General features: G+C 45.8%; 1 protein-coding gene across 14 annotated transcripts in view; it reads right to left on the bottom strand.

Moving 5' to 3' along the window:
• DAPK2 (death associated protein kinase 2) overlaps positions 1 to 11,652 on the bottom strand; it is a 50,119-nt gene extending 38,467 nt beyond the window's left edge. For 2 of the 14 annotated variants that reach the window (XM_071754693.1, XM_071754685.1), the window contains exons 1-3: positions 11,175 to 11,295; positions 10,191 to 10,435; positions 4,213 to 4,312 (exon numbers count right to left, since the gene is read on the bottom strand). In XM_071754693.1, coding sequence (XP_071610794.1) covers positions 4,213 to 4,289 — 77 coding nt within the window. In that variant the 5' untranslated portion in view covers positions 4,290 to 4,312; positions 10,191 to 10,435; positions 11,175 to 11,295. Of the gene's footprint in view, positions 1 to 4,212; positions 4,313 to 10,190; positions 10,436 to 10,845 lie in introns of all 14 variants that reach the window. The other 12 variants (XM_071754682.1, XM_071754688.1, XM_071754687.1 and 9 more) reach the window with 11 other exon arrangements.
• Between the last annotated feature and the right edge of the window lie 1,285 nt (positions 11,653 to 12,937).

Here is a 12,937-nt window from a genome sequence, read left to right as displayed (position 1 = left end):
GACACCTCCTACCCTCAAGGACAGACTTGACATGTAATAGTGACACTGCCCAGAAGGTGCAAACGTCAACAGCTCTCCACAGCCTGGCTGGCAACACATTTGGGTAACAGATTAATGACTCTCTGGTACAACCCTTCATGAATTGCACTGCACATCTCTGAAATTCCAGCCCTCTCTGTGCACCTACCACCACCATCACTGTTTGCTCATACATCAGGAAATGCTCCTGCAGGTTTGTACAAGAACTCCTTTTGTCCAGCTGGAACAAACAACCCATCCAAATTACAAGTCCTGAGACATGCTGATAAAGTGATCTTTAGGGCTGCCCCTTGCCTGGAGTCCATACCACCAGCTGAGTAGAGGCCAGTTCTTCCTTATCTTGGCTTGCTATGGCCTTGATTTAAGAGCTCCCATTCTTGGCTGTCTCTTGCTACCACCTCCCTGGTGCCACAGAACCAGCTGTTGTTTGACCTGCTGCATATTCCCACATAGTTAGCCTTCATTTCCTCACATTTTTCATTTTCCAAGAAGCATTTCCATTGCTTTGGCATGTCTGCTTTGGCATGCCAGCAGAGTGATCTGATACAAACAATCCTGCAAATGGCTTATGCCAGGATTCTCCTCAAAACAGGCAAAACTAGCAACAGGTTTCTTACAAATTTTGTTAAAATTAATGATGAAGGATGCAGTTTGCCATTACTTCAAAAGAAGAGACATTTAATAAGATTAACATGTATTTGAGGAGGGATAAATTTTGAAAACATGTGGAAAGTATTCTGAAGTCTCAAATTTTGAGCAACAGCTCAGACACAAGAAGATGAAGCTGCCAGAAAGTCTGATGCCTTCTGAATGACAGCATTAGATGCCTGGAGGACTGTACAAAACACCACAACATCACACAACCTCCTGCCCTTGGGAGAAGGGGAAAGAGAATCTTCTAACACTTCTGCAGGCAGTGATTAGATTACACTGCTTTTTAGTTCTTCCACACTTCCAGTTACAGTATACTGGAGATTTTTAAAATAAAAATCCCTTTAACATATTCACCTTCAGCTAATTTTTCTAAATGTTCCTCTTGTCATAAACTTTGAAAAATAAAATACCCTAATATCTCAATGTTAGCAATAAATAATATTGCTATATTAGCAATAATATAGCAATAAAGCTGTATTAGAGATCTTGAAAGTGCTCTTTTAAAATTATTATTGTTACTTTAAAATGTTGACACTTGCTAAATTCACTCTAGAGGCCCCTCCTCTTTTTAGGCTCCCTTTCAGCTATTGCAAGAGAACCTCAGGACTCACAGACTTCACAATTACAAACCAGCTGATTGCTATCTTGCAGGAAGTAACTTTAAATATACACCTATTATAATAAAGTACTGCATCCATTCAGCTTAGGCCATGCTAAGCTTCCCAAGCATAGCTGCCAGAACTAACAAGCCCATCAGCAACTTCTCTAAAGCCACATGCCTGACTTCTTGTTCCCTCCATGCACCCTTTGGAGAAGTTGAGAAACAGAGGTGCAAACCTAAGATTAAGATTTGAAAGACTGAGGGAATGGTGGAGCTAAGCAGCTGGTTAGAGGACACAGCTGCAGCTATGGAAAACCTGCTCCCCCTTTCTGCTGAGTCTTCTCTTTCACTATTGCCTTGCATTTCCAGTACCCTTTGAGGTGATCCTAGCTCAGCAGTGACTCTGAGAATGATGTGGTTGAGGAGTCCATAAATAAGGTATTTGGAGGGTTCTCTACAGCTGGATCCAAAGAGCTCTTGCTGCAGCTACCCTCAGGGCTGCACAGTGACAGGGAAGGTTTAATTTCATCACCAGACCAGACAGACCAAAGCCTTGCAAAGGAGCATTTGCAGCCTTTAAGAGCAGCTTCCTTTCCTAAGTGCTGTGTAAAGACTTTCAGATCAGCAGGTGCTGGCTCTGGCTGCAAGAACCTGTATTTTAATTTTTGACTGAATCTGGGCTAGAACAGGTATTAGGCTTGTATTAATCACCACACTTTTCTTGCCAAGTAACCACAAACTCAGTTAAGGAGAAGACTAACAGGACTCCTTTCTTTTTTAAGTGGCTTTTGTTGCCAGAATGACAACAAATGAACCCTCTTCCCTGCCTGAATTTGTGTCATCACCTAACAACTTGTTGCAAACACACTGAACTAATAAAAGACACCTGCCTGTTCTAAGGGCATCTGAATCAAGTTTGGAAAAAAGACCTGCATTTCAGTCACCACAACCTGTCTAGTGTGTTGTCTTCTAACAAAGCAAGGTAGGATTTGTTGCTGGGCCTCATCAGTAGTTACTGCTCAGAGACACAGAGGCATGACAACCCAGTGACATTCCCCAGTGACATTTGCAGAGCTCCTCACAAAAACTGGAAGTGAAAATACACTGACGGAGACTGTGTGACATTATATATAAACACATAAATTATACAGCCTGGATGCATTCAGAGTGAGGCAATTCCCATCTCACTGCTCTCTTCTCACAGTTTACAATTAGACAGCTTCCCTTGAAAAACCATAAAAAACCAGCAGAGGTCTGCTTGTTACAATTTACCTGCTTCCTTCAGGTCTTTCAAGGAACATTTTTGCCTACAGACCTGAGTACCAAGTAGGGCTTGGTAGAAGGAGTATGACAAATAAAATGCTGGAAACTAGAACACTGTGTTGTAGTGGAGTCTAATACCCTTTGTCATGTGAGGGTACCTTCTCATGTATACTCCTGCTCCTCCTTCCACCTTATTCACAAGAGGTCTTTTTTGCAGAGAATACATCCATTAAAAATGGCAGGAATTTCAGACTAAGCATAGCCTCCTCTAATCCCAGCCCATCACCTGATGTGTGGTGAGTACCAGCTCCATCCACAGCACCAACCTGGCAGCAGCCATGGCCCCCTGAGGAGCAGCCAGGGAAGCAGCAGGGCTGAGGCTCAAACAGGAAGGGCCAGACTTCAGGTTGTTTCAACTCCACTTCTCCATTCCAAAGGCATAACAACCAGCAGTTTGAAGAGGAGCTTGAGGTTCATCACCTTAAAAGACACTGGATTTCGAAATCCAGTTCAGAAGCCAAAGTAAAAATATGCTAAAGTAAGCAGTTATAAAAAATTTAGTAGTTGAGGCCTCTCTGAGAGGGGAAAAAATAAAAATAAACAAGAAATCCCCCAAACAAACCCAAAACCAACATCTCCTTTTAAAAGAAACAGTCTCAGCAACTCAAAAGAAGAAATAGCTGAGAGTGAAAAAATAAGATTTTGACAGGGCAGCTTCAACTGAGGTGTTTTAATGTAAGTAAATTACTGGCCCTTGAAAAAGGGTAATTGCATATATACAGCCATTTATCAAAACCAACCGCCAGAAGTTGGGAAGGAGGCCAACACATATATAGCCCTATTTTAGCTATTTGCATATTAAAAAGAAAATCACTGGAGGGTTGGACACTGAAAGGAAACCCAGATATGTTCACCCAGAGCACTGTTTGTTGCTAAGTGATGAGAGGGGGGACCCCTGTGTCCTCCAGCACACCAACCCGGCTGAGTGTTTAAGCAGGTGCTTATACTTAAGCATAATAATAGTCCATTAACTCCACCTATAATTATTTCCTGCAGATAAGCCTTTGTAGGTTAAAAGCTATATACAGATATTAAGCTGTCCAGTTGGGATTTTGACAGGCAAATCTTCTCAGGAATAGAGTGTTTTGCAGCAGATATGATTGTCTTCTGTCAGTGCTCAAAATTTGTTGAAGTTTGGATTGGGTGATCTTGAAGGCCTTTTCCAACCAAAGACATTCTGTGATTCTGATTCTGTGCTCAGAGCCAGCTGAAAACAAAGGGTGCTCTGCAGCACTGTTCATAGCACAGAAATGAAAAGGCTGCCTCTTTGACAACAGCACTGTGGGTTCCAGTTTAGAGAACTGACAGGTGAGCCCAGCCTAAAGCACAGACAGAGATGACACCTATCTACACAAGACAATCCAAACATACCTTCTGTTGTCCTAGCTGCAAGAAAAGAAATAGGAAAAATACTTAGCACACTTACCCTAAAATATAAAAACTACACAAAGTGCAGGTTTTGTAAAGGGCACTGTTTCTAGTGGTGTATATTGCAATTGTACTGGGCTACTGTGCACAGTCATTGTTTGAAGATGTGACAAATATCCCTATGTGTCAGCTTTTAAAATAGTGTGGTGTCATCAGTGCTTACTTACCTTCCTAGCTCCTCCCCAATTTCATAAATGTCCTCCACCTTCTGTTGCTTGAACAAAGCCATAGTTGGACTTCTCATTGATGCACAAGGATGATGCAGCTCTAGTAGTAAGAAAGAATGACATGCATTACAATCTTCCAACAGGCAAAGAATCACTAAAACACATCTCTTGTGTAGTCACTTTGGATCCCCCACAGATCATTCATGGCCAAAGTCACCACTCATCAATCGAAAAAATTCATTTAGCAGTCTCAGTCAAGAGGGTTCTTGCAACTAAGTAATAATTTGACAAACATATGGACGACAAAGCACCCACACTGCACTGAAGAGAACTAGCATGAAAATCAGCATTACAGGCTTCTTCATTGAAGTGTGAGCAGGCAGGCCACAAACCAGGGAGACCACAAGGCAGAGGTTCCTTTTTCTCATGTCAGAAAGAGTTTCTGAAGCACACAGGCAGGACAGCAAGTGGAAATCTGCACTGCTGCTGCAAACAGGCATCCTGATTCCATATCCAGAGGTTTTGGTGCAACATCTTTCCTCACACACTCAGGGTTCCAAAGGACAGAAACACCTGCAGCATTTGTTACACGCATTGCTCTGTGTAACTGTGAGATTTGTTTCCTGAACACCATCCTTTAGGCTGATGGGCTCTGTGAGGTCTGGGAAGACAAGCCTCACATTTGCAGATCTGGGAGTGCATTATGTTGTGCTGCTTGTGGAAGAGAAGATCAGAAATCACATTATTCCTCAGGACACACCCACACTGCAAGACACACGTTCTGGGAACAGAATGGATTTTCACACAATAATCAGCTTGACCAGCTGACCACTTTCCTGTGTAGACAAACATCAGCATTATCCCCAAAGGCCCAAACAGCACCCACTGTTTAGACCAGAGGGTGTAAAGAAGCTGTAAGGCACAAGTATCACTATGATCTAACTATAGCAGTTGCCTCACACCTCTGCAGGCTCCAGCAGTGAGCCTGTGCTTCCCAAGGTATTATCAGTTTCCTTCAGAATCACAGACACTGCTTGCTTCAACAGCACTGGGAACTCCCATGTTCTGTACCTCTCCACAGCTCCCACGTTTTCACATAGCAGGCTTTGGCATCTGACTGTAGCACGCCAGGAAGTGTGTTTCACAAGCAAACAAAGTTCTATTTTGATCCTTTAGGATTCAGTGTGCAAGAAGATTCAGCTACTTTGATAAATCAGCAGATTTATTATAAAATAGGACAAAGTACCAAAGCACAAGTGCAGGGCTCCTGACAAGCTGAAATGCACATGTTTTTAAAGATTTTCTCAAACGAAAGCCTATGCAGTAAGCAGTAAATACACTGTAAAAATCTAACAGCTTGTCAAAATACACCCAGTTTTTGCCATGCACTCACCTCAGAAAGAAGGTTTTGCCTGCTTTGTTCTCCTCCCCCTTTTATAAACAATTTACATGCTAAGTATCAATTCAGTTCCTGCCTGGATAAGCTCCTTCAGTTGCTCCAACAGAACAGAAACAGCCTCTTACCTCTTCCACATATATTTTTGGCTGATGCTAGCAAAGTCTACACATTAGGACAAAAATTAGTTGACTGCTTTATTTAAAGCAAAAGGGCTCCTCCATCAATGCTTTCACTGATACAATGGGAATAACATTTGCTCCCAAAATCAGTAGCAGTGAGGAAGAGGGTATCAGCAAAATCAGATGTCCCTCTACTAGGTGCTCAATGTCAGCTACACCACACACAAGTGAGAAGGGGTACTTGCTTCCATCCCCTAGTGACACTATTTTGTGTCACCCCATGACAGCTCTCATCATACACTTAACATCTCTGCAGGGCATCCTTTTGAATGGCCATTTCCAAAGCCCAATGAGATCCAGGGGTTCTTTTTGATACATTTATTTCCCTTTGCCCCTTTCCCTTTCACAATGCCTTCACCAGGTGGGACCTCAAATGGCCCACACCCAGCATACAGCCACTTCTCCTCTACCTCCTTTGCTCCAAGATGGGGGAGAAGATCCAGGGCACATGCCATACTCTGGCAAGCCCTGCCCTAGGGACTCTGAGCTTCATTCAGACCAGATGACAGAAGTATTTCAGCTACACACCAAAACTGCATCCTCTCTTTTCTGCAAAGTGTATCTGCCCAGCTCAGGGGACAGCAGGCATCTGTCACCTCACCAAAACACATCCCTTGCAGCAGCTGACATTCCTGCTGAGTGACAGACACTGGCATGGGGGAGAGGGAGGTGCAAGGAGTCCCTGGCAATAGCTTTCCTGCCGATCTCCACTGCAGACACAATGGCTCTTAAAGGTTCTGTGGCACCTGCTGTGTTTTCATTAAGAGATCTCTTACAACCCCAGTTTCAAAACTCTGAAAAGGAGACCAGTTTGCCTCCCACACATGCCTGCAGACCTGTGCTCTAGCAATGCCCTCTCTCATCCAGCCACCTGAGGCAAATGACAGAAACCACAGAGGGCATGATGCTGAAGACCATGGCCATGGCACGATTCAATATACTGCAACCACCACTGCTTGCACTGGTGAGCCCCCACCAGATGCACTGCAAGGTGTGTGTGTGGGGTTGAGTTTCTGCTTTCCACACCCCCACTTTCTCAGATATTTTCTGGCTGATCTTTCCTTTGCCTGTATTTTCAGGGTTTTTCAAGATGAAGCCAGGTGAAGCCAGTTTCTGCTTTTTTGCTCATTAGACCCTTTTCCAAAGCCTGGGCACATGGACAAAAATGTCTCTCTTTTCCTATTAGTGAAAATAACTCAGATTCTGCTTTGTAAGCAAATTATCATATTCCTCAGGCAACCGTTCATGATCTCAGAGAAAGCTCATTGACCAATAGAGCTCAGGGACTGAATCTAATCAATAAATGGTTTAGTAGCATTTACAAAAATAAGGTCATCTCTGAGCTACTGGTTCTGTACTAAGTTTATATAATGTTGCTCACAAAAGTTCAGAGAAAGATTTTTCTGAAGTGGTGGTTGGTACAAAACCTAGTTCAACACCCACAAAAGCAATCAAAGGACTAAGTCAAGCCTTGCTAAAAAAAAACCCAAACCTTTTGCTCATCCTGACTGCATGATTAAGTTGAGAACATACAAAAGTCAAGTGCAGTGCAATGCCCACATATTGACAGATACTGCTGAGCTCTGCCCAAAGACTGGAAATCCCTCAGCTGACTACTCCCTTCATCAGCATCCAAGGTACATAGCCATAAATAACATCAATGCAAACACACCTAAAAGAATACCATTGTTCTAAGGGAGAGTGCTTGGCATTCAGGAGAGCAAGTAAAGAACATTGCTTTGAGAACAGAGAACCCACCCAAGATGCCTCTGGGAACACAGCCACTTAATATTTCATTGACAAGTTTACTCATTTCCCAGCAGCCTCCAACAAACATAGGTATTTCTGCAGAGTCACAGAACACACAATTGTTATGGGTGCAATATTATTTCAAAAATAATGAGAAAATCTTCATCCCTTATGCTGATCTTTTAACTCACATCCTTATTCTGCAAAGGTCAAACCAGCAAGCTTTCTCCCAACACCACAAAACCATTCAAGCATCCAAGTCAGCCTAGAGCCTTGTTTTTTAAGGCTAAACATAAAAGTATTCCAAAGTGCTCAGACCCTCCAGTCATAACTCTGATGTGCTGGTGTTTTCCACATCTATCACTTCACATTATCTTACACTGCCTTCCCCTCTCTTTACTCCTGCAGATACCTCACATGGGCTTTCACTCAGCAGTCACAGTTAGCAGATGCCCAAAATAGATTATATATTTGATGATCCAAGACAACTGTCATTAGCAAACACACAGTATAAGGGGGATAAGACAATAAAAGATAAATTTCAAGCACTCATATAACCCATCCAAAATAAAACTGCCATTCACAAACATAGACATAACCATCCCATTCACACCCATCACATTCAGAGATTTAAACTACAATGTTCTTGTTGGACTCCATTTGCAAGTACAGAGCACACGCATGCCAGAGAAGGAATGACAGCCTTAATTTTTCCCTGTAGTGAAATGGTGATTTCTTTGTGCTGGTGAGTGAAAACAGGCTGAATTAGAGATGGCCATTCACCTGACTCATTCAAAGACTCTGTTCTACATTCATGATCTGAGCAAACAACAACAATCAACTTTATTTTTTTTTACACACTCTATCTGAGCACTTCTGGGCATGTACTCAAACTGTATAAAAATACAGTTTGAGTCAGGACCATTCCAGTCACACAGGGTCTGCACCAGAATGTATTAAAACCAAGAGGCTGAAGGCATCTGCTACAGTGATTTTTGGATCAGACCAGAAGTTTCAGAGCTCCAAGGCAAGCTCTGCAGAGGAAAGAGCTTTCTGTGACCTTTCACAGCCTGTGCCATGTCTACCCCTCAACCATCCCGTGCTGGGGCCAGCTCTTCTGTATCTGTCTGTATCAGCTCTAGGACTGCCAGCAGTGAGCATTTTAATAACCAGCCCAGCTGCTGCTCAGCATTCATATTACTTACACGTTTTCATAAGTGTAGTATATGATACTTCACCCTTTACTCCTCTATCCAACTCCCCTTTACACATCCCAAACACCACAAGGCAGCAACCTATTGTCAGTCCTCTGCAAATGATTTTGCTACACACAATGACAGCTGGAAGAAAGCTGTAGCAAAACCAGAAATACCATGAAGACCTCCAAGATTCCAGCTTCAGATATCAGAAACATGTTCTAATCCCTTCACATTCCTTAACTGCCATATCATAAAGCTAGTTATTTGCCCAAAAAAAAAAAAAAAAAAAAAGAAAAAGAAAAGAAAGTTTTCCATTGTGGTCTACAGTATACATTAGAAAGAACACATATATTTTATATCAGCACAAGCCCTGGATGCAAGTATTGCTATTCCAGTACAGAAGTGCCTTTTTAGTGCAGCTTGTGCTGCCTGTCAAGGAGATAAATCCAAATAAATACCCCTTTCTACAGAGGGTGACAGAATCCACCCAAAGAGGAGCAGAAGAAATTGTTATATTTCTCTTTTTTAAAAAAAAAGGTTTGCCTGCATAAGTTATTAGCCAAATTATTTGTCACTTAATGACTGGTTTACACATGTCAAATGCTAGACAAATGTCCACCTACTGCTGAACAAGAGCAGGATTATAGAAAATGAGAGAACAAACACGTTGGATCATCTGGCTTGTCACCAGCCTTCATTTTTTTTTTCCCTTTAGGTTGTGTTCTACCCTAAGGAAACCAATTTCAAGTGACTGAGGTAAGATCTGAATGATCTTACCTTCTCAAATACACCTGACATGAGCTCAATTACTAAATCCTTTGCAAAACTCGGAAGCATCCCCTGTGGCATGTTTTACATTGCAAAACAACAGCTTCAGTAAAGCAAAACCCTAAATACTCAGAACAGATCAAAGTAATGATTTCACTTATAAGTTGTTTTTTAGTATTGAAAAATAACAAAAGCAATTTATAATAAAAACTGTCTTAAATTAGTAAGCTGGAAAAAAAGAAACACCCCTTGCCTCCCCCAAAAACCAAACAAACCCACCAAATAAATGCAAGTGATATTGTTTTCGAAGTTTTGGTGTCCCGTGCTAAAACTAACACATTTTTACAAGCATTAAAATGTTTTCCTTTTTCACTCTTCTTATCCCCTTTCTCTTTTTTTTTTTTTTTTTCCTAGAAAAAACTAAGCAATTCCAAGAGAAAAAAACCAAGTAACTTTTACCCTTTGCTTTCCAATGAACATAATAAACAACAGTCTGAAAAACTTTGTCAGAGTGTGCCTGTAGAGGACACAAAGCACAGCGGACACCCGAGGACTTCAGTCCCCTACAGAATCCCTGCTCCTGACACTAACTCCCAAGTGATCCCCTTCCCACCTCCTAGGTTTACTCCGCAGGAATTACACGTGTGCTGCATGCTCAGAGCCTGTATTTCCAAGGGTACGTACCAAATGGGTGAGCTGTGCAGCTAAGTGCGGGTCCCAGCAGACAGACAGCTGCCAGGGCTGCGGCTGTCACTGATCCCAAAGTCTGTACGTGCTGGAACAGGGAGCTTGATGCCAACACCTCGACGGGCAGGGGACAGGGGGAAGCCCGCAACGCCAGGCACGCTGGCACGGAATGGAAGAGCCCCGCTCCTCCTCCTCGTCCCTCAGGTGCCTTCAAGGATTAACACTGCAGATAAGGCACAAAACTGCCCCAGAGCCGAGTGAGATCCAGCCTGCGTGACCGACATTTCTTGCACAAGCAGATAAAGGGCACAGGAAAGTCTGAAACCCCCTCAATGTTTCAGAACGGCTACCTCTGGAGAAGGTTGGAATTCACCTTTTTCCCCATGCATCAAGCAGGTGAGCATGCCAGTTTCGGTGCTTTTTTTGGAGTGAAAAAACACTGCAGAAGCAACTGTTGCACATTTCCACCCTGCCATTCCCACTTGAATTGCTGACTGTCCTCTCAAGGATGCAGGCCAGGCCAAAGCAGCCTCCCCCGGGACCCCTGGCCAGCTGCCCAGAGGAGCAGATGTTAAGAAATCTACCAGATACCAAGGAAAGCAGCTGGAGGCAAAGTCAGGAAGAAATTTACGGATAAACGTGATGGACTCACGCAGCGTTTGCTGAAGTGCAAAGCCAGGAACAACTGTCCCTGACGGCTACGGACAGAAACACCGCCAGACCGAGCGGCACCGACCACCAAACGGCAGAGTTCTGGAACTCCCTGGGGGCCCTGCTCAGGGGGAAATGTCCGCTGCTCACTGAGGTGATTCCGGGGAGCTGCCTTTGCCCCCGGCTGACAGCTGCAGGACAGCCCGCACGTAGTCTGAGGCGGCAGCACCTTAAAACCCGCTGTGAGGACAGGATGGCCAAGCGCAAACCACCCCCCCAGCCCAACCCAACCCCCCTCTGACAGGCCGGCACCACAGATACCGGACTGACCTGCGGGGAGGGACCCCACAGCCCCACTGCACACCCCAGGACTCGGCCACGACACTGAGGGAGAAACGGGCGGCGCGGGAACGGCCCTGAGCCCGCCCAGCCAGGTGCGCTTCACAGCCTCCGAACGCCGACGCGGGTGGGACGCGGAGCGGGAACATCTTAAAAGCGGCTCGGAAGCCACAGGGGGAAAGAGAAGGACGACGAGAGAACCGGGGAGAGGGAGCCGCCGCCGAGAAGGGGAGCGGAGACCCCAGCTTCGCGGAGGACCCCGGGCACAGCCGGCTGAGGGGGCAGCTCCCACTTACCCCTAGGCGCGGCCCGTCCGCCTCCGCCGCACTCCCTCCTGCGCTGCCGCGGCTCGCAGGGTCCCCGCCCGGAGGAGGCTGAAGGGGCGGCGCCGGCCGCTCACCGGAGGAGCCGCCGGGGCAGTGCCGCCTCCCGCCCCTTCGCGGCCCTGTGAGGGGTCCTGGGGGAGGGCGGCCCTTGAGGGTCGGACCAGCGGCCCCTGCTCCGGAAAGAAAACGTGAAGTAAAGCCGGTTCCCGGGACGGGTGCCGGTGCGAACCCACCCTCCCGGCGGCTCCCCAGGGCGCAAACTCGGGTTTCGGGTCCTGTGGAGGTGGCCGGGACCCCGCAGGCACAGCCGCCCCTCGGCGGGGAAAGAGGAGGGAGCCGAGGCCGCACTCCCCGCGGTGCGGCAGAGCCTCTGCCCCTCCACAGAAGGGAACCGGGGCTGTGCGGCAGAGAGCCGCGCTCCACCCCGCCCCTGGGGTCCCGGGGTCAGCCCCTGGGGTCCCGGCTGAAGGGAGGAGCAGCGGCTGCCCCTGAACGCTCACCCAGGAAGCGGCTGCGGCTTCAGTGCGGTTTCTGCTCCATCCGGATCGGGCCAGCGCTTCCCCACGGAACCGGCACCGGTTTCTTGACAGACTTCGGCCCCTCTTTCTCCTCCTGGGTAGCCACCGGTCCTAAATTTCATGAGGCGCTCGTGTGGCCCTGGTGTTGAGCAGCAATCCTGTACCACAACAGAAACTCCTTACTGATTCCGGACACTGCAGCCCCCGCCGTCACTCGTTGTTTGGGGTGTGCTCCATGGCATCCCTGGTCACACCGAGAGACTCTGCAAGGAGAACAGAAAGATTCAAGGACACACAGACAATAGCAAGCTTCAACAACACCCATTTGGTAAAGATATGTGGCTTGTGGGCAGCCTGTGGGGCAAATAACCCCAGCATGTGGCATCACCACAGAATTGCTGGCCCTGCATTCCCACGCTGGAGATGCTGACACCTGCTTGGGGGCTACAAAGCCCTCCAGACCATCACAGCTCTTCTCAGCTGATTAGGGAATATCTCAGAAGCTGGACCTGATTTCTTCTGCTTAAGTTGATTCGGGATGTATGAAAACAATACGAAGGAAATAAGGCTGAGGATGTGAATTCATTAGAAGCACTTCATTTGCATAAGCCTTGTTTCATATTCTATACATGCCTCCATACAAGCCTGTATTTTTTACTGGGGGGTCTGAAACTCAGCATTACCCAGTGAAAATCCTGTTATTTCAAGGAAACGCTGTGACAGAAAGAATGGCAAAGGTTTCCAGTCCTCACTGTGGACCACAAAATGCACTAATATGCACTACATCATACGAGCATTAGCAATGTGATTGTTTCCAGGTTGCCCTAAACCAGATGTTGGCTACCAACAATGACATCCTTTATCTATTTACACTCTTTGTCTTAAAAACATTCCCAAAACCTGTAAAACT

The sequence above is a fragment of the Heliangelus exortis genome, chromosome 11, assembly GCF_036169615.1.
Source record: "Heliangelus exortis chromosome 11, bHelExo1.hap1, whole genome shotgun sequence".
In the NCBI taxonomy this organism is placed as follows: Eukaryota; Metazoa; Chordata; class Aves; order Apodiformes; family Trochilidae; genus Heliangelus; species Heliangelus exortis.
The sequence above is the reverse complement of the archived record's forward strand: the minus strand, read 5'-3'. Positions and strand labels throughout refer to the sequence as shown.